Source organism: Dendrobium catenatum, unplaced genomic scaffold (assembly GCF_001605985.2).
Source record: "Dendrobium catenatum unplaced genomic scaffold, ASM160598v2 fragScaff_scaffold_1391, whole genome shotgun sequence".
Classification (NCBI taxonomy): Eukaryota; Viridiplantae; Streptophyta; class Magnoliopsida; order Asparagales; family Orchidaceae; genus Dendrobium; species Dendrobium catenatum.
This window is the reverse complement of record NW_021319853.1, coordinates 357,438-366,681: the sequence shown is the minus strand read 5'-3', so window position 1 is coordinate 366,681 and position 9,244 is coordinate 357,438. Positions and strand designations below refer to the sequence as shown.

At 32.5% G+C, this 9,244-nt stretch overlaps 1 protein-coding gene across 1 annotated transcript; it reads left to right on the top strand.

Moving 5' to 3' along the window:
* The first annotated feature begins 3,074 nt into the window (after nt 1–3,074).
* LOC110098328 (60S ribosomal protein L35) lies at nt 3,075–5,786 on the top strand. Its single transcript, XM_020825138.2, has 4 exons — nt 3,075–3,227; nt 3,309–3,444; nt 3,549–3,705; nt 5,474–5,786. Exons 1-4 carry the CDS (start codon nt 3,224–3,226, stop codon nt 5,546–5,548), a joined length of 372 nt encoding a protein of 123 aa, XP_020680797.1. The 5' UTR covers nt 3,075–3,223; the 3' UTR covers nt 5,549–5,786.
* Nucleotides 5,787–9,244: the final 3,458 nt, after the last annotated feature.

Genomic DNA, 9,244 nt, shown 5'->3' with positions numbered 1-9,244 from the left:
GAGTTGCTTTACATTGCTTCGTGTCTTTTATACCATGTAATCGACAACCAAATAAACGTGTAAACGATGTGGGACAAATAACAAGAGAGTTAAGCGGCTATGCCCGGCGTTCCATATGAACTGTAAATTCATCTAGAATAGGAAACTAATGTGAAGGAATGAACTATGTATGCGGTGTAAGCAATAATATGCGTGGATATAAATCATTAAAAAAAGTAATGGTTTTTTATATTTTAAAAATAAGCTTCTTATAAACTCATATTTTATGATAAATAATTCTTTATAAGCTTATTTTAAATTAAAAATAATAATTTGGTTAAAATAATTTCATCTTTTCATAAAATCAACCTCTTAATCATATAATCTATTTTTAAAGGCTAAATAATTTATTTTTTGAACATAGTCTTTATAAATGGGAGTTGTTAAAGATATAAATGCACTTGTCATTTCTCGGATTTGAGTATCAAAATGTGCGAAAAAAAAAGTTGTAAAAGTCAACCAAGTAGATGCATAGCATAATTGGCGAAACTGTTAAGTGAATGAGCTCATATGAACCATTTCAGGTAAGCTTCAAGTGTTTGGTGACTTAAGACTTCAAGTATGGGTAAAGTCGATGGCCTGACTCACATAGTATAATGAGTTGTAGAATTAAAATGCTAGCATAGTAAGTTGTGCATAATAATGTATATTCCAAACACTTAGAAATTTGAAGTAACCACAAATATGCATAAATCAAAACTTTAACATCAATTCTATATACTAAAAAAGTTGGAAGGGGATGGAGCATGAAAAAATGATTACATGTTGGTGTTTAAATATCTTAAGTTTGTTTACGTGATCAAAATCATATTTCTTGGTGATGCAAAGTTCTAAAGTTTTTATTTTTCGTTTTTAAATACATGACTATTTGCTTTGTGTCGCAATTTGAGTTCGAATTTCCATGCATTCTCTTTTGTAAATGTAGTGGATATTTTGAATTATTGCATTATGCACTCTATGTTTAGGTTATTGCATGTATATTAGATTATGTGAAGCTAAAAAATAATCTCGTACCTTCTAGGAATACCATGGCAACATAAATCAAGTAGAATTAGTAGGATAAGCCAATTAATTATTGGTTTGGCTTAGCCCTCCCAATTATATTGGTCAACTTCTTCGAATGAGCCATTCATGAGAAACCAACTTAAAAAGTAAAGGAGTTAATAGTTATAAGTCGCCTAGAAGATATAAAAATATTTCAAGAAGATATATCCACAACAACAAATCACCCACCTATACATGCTTAGAAGTACCAAGATACTAATATTTGGAATACAATGCCCAACATTTGTATTTGCCTACAAATACTTAGTAGTGATACTCAATAACACCATCAAGCTAAGTTGTGTACCTGAGTCTAGCAGACAATGAGCTAGCTCAGACTTGACTCAATAAATAGCTCATAAACCGAGCTTGATGTGCTAGCAAGCTAAGTTTAAGCTAACTCTGACTTGACTTGCATACTAGTGAGCCATCTTGTTTAAAATATTAATTTTAAAACATTTAAAATATTAAAAAATCTAATAATTTTAGTGTACATTTGCTTGAGATACAGAAGTTATATTCCTCTTACTTATTTCAAGTGATTTTTAATTATTTCATATTTAATTTCTTATTCTTTTTATCATGTTTTATAATATAAATATGAGGAATAATGATTTTCTCGTTTTTATGATAAAAGAGCCAATTCAAACTCGTAAATTAAGCTCGAGCTCGAGATTGAATTGAGTGCAAACTCCAACTGAGGGCAATTCGAGCTTGTATTGACTCATTACACCCCTAGTTGCACTCATCCTACTACACTTGTCTCGAGTACTAAGCCTTGCAACTAGTAAAAATAACATTGAATCGAATTCTTCATTAGAAGAGAAGAATGAGTATATATATATATAGTCTCGTATAAAGTTTTGTATAGCTATTCGTATGAAAGTGGTTCATCTTACATGCATAACATCATGGTGGAGGGTGGATACCAAAGGATGGTGGCCACTAGGTTGGGAGCTTCTTCACCTCCTAAGTAATATTAGGAAGGTAGTAGAATGCTTGTTTAAGCTCGGGACTTAAGATACATTTTGCATACATCGAAACTAGATCTAGTTTGGGGAAGTTATATGCAATTATCTAATTAATGTTGCATGAATTCGAGGGTGGATTAAAATTTATTTATTTATTTATTGTTTAAAACTACGTGTGATTAGATAAGGCAATGGAGGGTTATTCTAGAATACATGGGCTTATTTGGTGTGGCCTATGATGGGTTAAAGGGTCAGTTAAGGATGATTAGACTTGAAGCATGCACTGGTGCTATTTTCTTATAATAATAGAGTTACCTAGGGTGGAAGTGTTGAGCCTAGTTTAGTTATTGATTTATATTGCAATGGATGTGATAGACTGTAGAGAATATTTATATTCAACATTCTTACAAAAAGGAGGCTACATAGACTTCCTTATTGCATGAGAAGCTTGACATCATTCCAAACTACCATGTTCACGGTCAATACAAGTAAAACCATAAATACAAGTAAACCTAATTTTGATATTCTTGATCACACAAAAAGAGTTTGCAAACCTAATTTTAATCAATACAAGTAAAACCATAAAATTATTCAAAAACTACATTTTGCTCAAAATTCAAATATGGTATCATGATTTGTTCTTACAAGATAAATAATTTTATCATCTCAATAAAATTCATTATAAACTTAGATTTAATTAAAAATTGATATTAATTTCAACTCTACACATTACATTAATTTTTCTCAAATATAATATGTTAATAATAATATAACTTAAAATGAATATAAATTTAAAATGATCATTTTTAATTTTGATGATCCGGTGCAAATATTATATGATATATATATATATATACTACTTAAGAACCATATAAATAAATGCATAAAAATTCATGAAATCATAAATTTATTATTATTATTTTGAAAAAAAAATACATTAAATATTTAGAAAAATAAAATTATTATATTAAAAGCATATTTTCTTATCTTTAAACAAAACAAATCGGATGAAAGTAGCTGCCTTGGTGCATTGGGCTGCTCTTGGGTCTAGCCCAGAAGAGAGATTGGAGCCCATCGCCAAGCAGAGGGCTTCACAAGGGCACTATATAAATACCCCAGTATCCGGCTTCTAGGGTTTCTCGCGGTTCATCGACGGCAGCGGCGGAGCAATGGGTAAGATCACAATGGCACATCAATTTCAGTTACGGTTTTTGGAAATTTGAACTAGTAAGTGAATTTTTTTCATTTGTGCAGCGAGGATTAAGGTTCACGAACTGCGACAGAAGTCGAAGACGGAGCTTTTGAACCAGCTCAATGATCTGAAGGCAGAACTTGCTCTTCTCCGTGTGGCCAAGGTTACTGGTGGAGCCCCAAACAAGCTCTCCAAGATGTAAATCCGTTGCCTAACATGCGTTTTTCCTGTCCTTTTTCATATATTTTTCAACAATATAATCCATTATGACCATGTTGTGTGACATATGGGAAATCTGACAGCAAAGTGGTGAGGCTTTCGATCGCCCAAGTTCTGACGGTGATATCGCAGAAGCAGAAGGCGGCGCTGAGGGAGGCTTACAGGAAGAAGAAGTTCATCCCGCTTGATCTTAGGCCGAAGAAAACCCGCGCGATAAGGCGCAAGCTTACCAAACACCAGGTTGGAATTTGCAGTCCAAATTTTGTATTATTTCAGATAATTCCTCACCCCCAGCCCAGTTCATGTTTCTTTTTTTACCTAAGTTTTATTTGATTCATTGGTGCCATTAATATCCGGAAGTGTTTATTGTGCTTGAGGATCTATTGCAATGTTTTTGACTTATCAGGGTGTTTTTTTCTGTCTATACAACTTTTAAATCATATTTGCTGTTACAATGCATTAACAAACCTGTAAATCTTGTAGGTTGGTTATGAAGAATGGCTATTAGGTTCTGAACAGTAGACATTGAATTAAATTTTATGTTTCACGGATGCTTGAATGCCTATTTATCCGGAATCGTCTGAATTTTGATGTTCTCCAAATTTTAATCTGTACAGCGTTTCTAATAACTTACTTATACGGTTATTTAAACTATAACTACGAATTTTCACTTTTTAGAATGTAAAATATTCATGAAAACTCGACTGTTACATTAAATTACACGGCCGTAATTCTCGTTATATGAATGTAAACCAAATTCATTTGTATTGTATCCAAATTTAGTCCAAATTCATTTTTCAAAGTGAAGAATTACTTGTCTCTTTTATTTGTTGTGTCATTTCATAGACTGTTATCACTTAGTTTGATTTGCAATGGGTACTTGCTTTTTATATGGTTGAGAGCTTGATTTTTATACTTGAATCTTGGTTGTTATGTAGGCTCTATGATTAATGTGGAATGATTTATATACAACCATTAAATTTATACTGGTTGTTGGTGTTGTATTGTTGTTGTAAGCTCTGGCGTACATATCATTACTTTTGAAGTTAGGTACTTGTATAAAAACAGCTATGCGCTCAGATAAAATCACATTTAAAACAATGTTATACTGAAGTTATATATTTTTTTTGAATTGGCTTGAAAGTAAGTGATTCTTCATGTCCCATGCTGAAATCCTAAATTTCATTTAAAGAAAAAAAAAAACTTATGTTTCCCTCCCAAGTAAGATAATAATCCCAATTTCTTATTTTGTGGCGAAATATATTATTCCTATATGATGAATATTCTTTATTGGCATGTGATATTACCAAAATTAATCTCCCATTTCGGGGTATCATTTTATTAATTTAGAAGGTGTTGTCGACTGCATTAGCTATATTGAAATGTGGAGTTGATGCGTTGGATTCAGGGGTGATTCGATTGGAATAATTCGGAGTATATTCTATTTCATTTTCTTGCATTCATGTTTTTGGTGTTTGGTTTGAAGCAAAATAAACTCAAAATGAAATTTTGAGTGATTTAAATTACTCAAATTTTCTTTTATCTACGTTTAGAAATCACTTAAATCTATTGATTTACAAATTATGCATTGCGGCCACTTGTGGTTCTCGTAGACAATTGCTTGTTGCTGCAGTCGCCATCAGCAAATTCTTTGATGCTAGATTCCTTGGTCAACCATAAAAGTTCAAGATGGTTGTGTTTGCCTTGTGTCCCTAGAATTGGCCTTTTTGAGTTAGAACAATATCGCAATGAATGAAGTGTTTTAGAAAAAAAATTTTGCAACAAACTTTGAGATGAAAGATGATATTGTTCTAACTCAATTTCTTCTTGGGAAATTTGGTATAAGGTCAAAACTAGCATGGAGTGTTTGCCTTATTAAGAGAGATTATCTCTTCATGTACTATACATGTAATCATTTATAAATGCTTTCTACCTTCAAGAGAACAATACAGCAAAGATTAATCATCCTCTCTGCCTCCTCTGTTGACACTTATTTTCTTCCTGGCAGGCGTCATTGAAGACTGAACGGCAGAAGAAAAAGGAGATGTATTTTCCGTTGAGGAAATATGCTATCAAAGCTTAGGAGCAGCCTGGAACTTTGTTCTCATGTGAAGTGGGTGTTATTGATTTGATTCGGCTCAAGAAACACTTATTTAGCAGGAGCTTGCATTTCATTCGTGCTCTGCACATCAATCTTTTTTCAAGGTACTTTTTGTGAACTATAATTACTAGTTTATGGTTAAGACCAATGAATTTGAGACTTGAGATTTGAATTTATACTATTGAGGATAATTTGCTATGGAATTTCTTTTTTGTGCCAATTTTGCTAATTTAATGCAAATTTTGACTGTCATCTGTTTATGATTTGATGCTGTAGTTTTAGCTTTAGTATAAGAATTTGCATTAATAGAAGGAGACTTTTATATTACTAATTCAATCTGCCTTAATAGAAGGAGACTTTTATAAGAATTTGCCTTAATAGAAGGAGACATTTAGGCCAATTAAGGCAGACTCACACACACAATATGAACACAAAACCTCTTAGTTGGTAGCCTAAATTCCAAACCAACATAACATATGCCCCTTTTGCAGACTTTTAGCTGTTTTGTAGGGGTGAAATTCAAATTATTTTTCAGTTTTTTTATGATTTTATGTACATAAGGATGTGTATGTATTTATGTAACAATTATGGTTTCGTTTGGGACGGCTTCTTTACTGTTTTTTAAAACAGCTTTTTAGTAAAAAATTTAAAATTTTTATAGTTAAAAGCTATTTTAAGAAGCAGTAAGAAAGACGTCCCAAACGAACAAAGCCTAAATCTTCTCATCTCAAATCTGCTCTCACCACCCAAACTCTCTATTACTGCAGTATTACTGCTGTGTAGCACTGTAGCCTATATATGATGTAATGAATATAGATCACGTCCAGATCACACACAATATGCTATTCTGAGCAATGAAAGAAACAAATGAGAGAGACGAGAAATGGCAAAATAGCAGGTCATTCTGATACTCATCAAGCATCAAGTCGCCCAAGAATTTTAATGAACTCACCCAATGGAACTTATTCACACCCACACACATTGGCTATGTATCTGAAGCTCGTTAAGACAAATAGAAGTTCTTAACAGAAGAACTACTCAGGAGCACTAGTCTTGATCCCTTTGAAGCTCATTAGAAGGTCTCACCTACTGAAAATAAGTCAGATTTGCGAATACTTTTAAAAAAAATTCTCAGATTGTTGCCATAGCTAACAAAAATACAACTATTTGTAGTGCCATCGTCTTTCTCCACAAACCTTTTCAATCTCGATGTTCTAGTCTCTGAAGAAAGCTGAGGGGTGTCATGTATATTACTCAAGCTATGTTGTGTATTTCTGAGAAATCAGATCACTGAGATTTATGTTTCAGTTGGGGCGATTTTTTTTTTTTTTCTGTTTTGTAAAATAATTTTTTTATTAAAAATAGTTTTAAGAAGTAATAAGAAAGTTATCCCAAATGAAGTTAAGATTTTGTTTGAGATGGTTTTCTTACTGCTTTTTAAGACAGTTTTTTAGTATAAAAATTTTAATTTTTAAATTAGGAAATCATTTAAAAAATAATAAAAAAGTTGTCTCAAATGAAGTCTAATATTTCATTTAAAATGACTTTCTTACTGTTTTATTAAACTATTTTTTAGTGTATTTTTTTTTAATTAGAAATTTTTTTACAAATAAATTTAGTTCAAATTTTTGAAATAAAAAGCTGTTTTAGAAAGTTGTAAAAAAGTCATTCCAAATAAAATCTTAATCTCACCCACAGCTGGTTTAAGCCACTAAGTAATCTCAACAAATGTGAAATTTTGTCTAGTCAAGTACTCGAGTTCCAAAAAGGATTAAAATCAGATCCTTCATCTTTTTTTTTTTGGGAAGAACCGGGGCATAGCTCATTTTATTAAGATAAAAGGAACAAAAACCATACAAGAAAATAAAGGCAAACAAAGACAAAACAGACAAAGACTATTGTTCGACACAAGCAGCGCCCATCACAGAGCTAAACAAAGATTGAAACTAAAACTTTGGAAATCAACAAATACAAAGAAAACTTCTATAACAGCAACAGAAACAACAGGATGAATCAAAACAGCAACTTGAGATTTCCCGCTCCAGCCAGATGAGGCAAGGCCAAGATTTCAGTTGAATTGAAATTTTTCAATGAGGTGATGGTAATGCTTCCAGGTGCAAGTTTTGACCCGAATAGCATTTTTTATAGTAATGATGATGTTCTCCGAATCATTTCATTTGTTGGCAAATTTGTGATTATTCCTTTCTCTCCAAAGATGATACACGGTGCATCCTATAATTAGCCAGCAGAAATTCTTTTCCCATTTGGACATAAGTAGCTGGTTATCCATGTAATCAAAGACCTGAATCAAATTTGGTCTAAGTAAGAAAGAGTTTAATTCAGGAATAAGCTTGTTAATGACATTAAAAGTAAAATCACAGTTAAAGAAAAGATGATTGTGATCTTCCTGGACATTGTTGCAAAAACAGCAAATCGGATTGTCCTGGATAGATTTTTTGATTAACAAATCTGCAACTTTCAGTTTCTGCAGAATAGCCATCCAAATTAGAATAGAATATCTAAGCGAGTAAGATTTATACCACACATATTTGTGCCAGTTCACCTCCTCTAAATGAGCATAATAAGAATTCAAAAAATTTGTAAATTTCGGGTTTAAAGAGCCCTCCCAAGCCAAAGCCGGTTGCTCTTTAATCTCAATGGCGCAAATTACATTTCTCATATTATCGGGAATATAGTCTGGAAGGTCCCAAACATTGTCCTTAATACAACTATTAACAGATAAACCAGTGCACCTTTGATTTATCTGAAAAAATTCAGATAAAGACTTCCCTTTTATCCACGGATCCCAGCATAATGAAAACTTGGAATTAGAATTAACATTTAAAGCTAAATGATCCTTAATTTTATAAGCAGTTGAACAAATAAGTTTCCAAAATTTTGAGGCTTTGGCAGCCGGGGGCTTCCAGGGGGAGTGGTATTTGCTTTTGAACCAAGAATAAATCAAACTATCCCGAGAAAGCATATTCCAAATGAAAGTGCATTGATAACTATAGTAACAAGCATCAATAGAAAATATACCTAAACCGCCTTTTTGCTTTGGTATAACCGTATTCTCCCAAGCAATCATATGGACTTTCTTACCATTAATGCTCCCATGGTATAAAAATTTAGAACAAAGCTTGCTGATAGTCTTACAAATAGCTTTAGGTATGATAGATCCTTTGATCTAGTAGGCCAGAGTATTTGAAATAGTGAATTTAAGAAACTGAACTCTACCAGCTAAAGAAAGAAATCTCACCTTCCAGCCTTCAAGAAGAGAAATGATTTTATCTAAAAGCACTTGGAATTGATTAGCTTTCACCCTTTCAGGAGAAATTGGAATCCCCAGATAAGGAAACTACTCCTTTGCGTAATACCCAAAATGTTACAAAATTGATCTGTATCAGCAGTGTTATTGGAAAAAATAATAGAGCTTTTAGTGGGATTGATGTTGAGACCGGAATAATCAGCAAAATCAGTAAGAATATTCATAAGGTTAGAAGCATTTTGAGTTTTGGCCATCCCGAAAACAAGAAGATCATCAGCGTACATAAGGTGATTAAAATTCTTGCCATTAATATTAAAAACAGGATTATTATTTCCCAAATTTTTCGACGTGAGACTGCAAGAGAGGGCATCCATAACAATACAGAACAAAAGGGGTGATAAAGGACACCC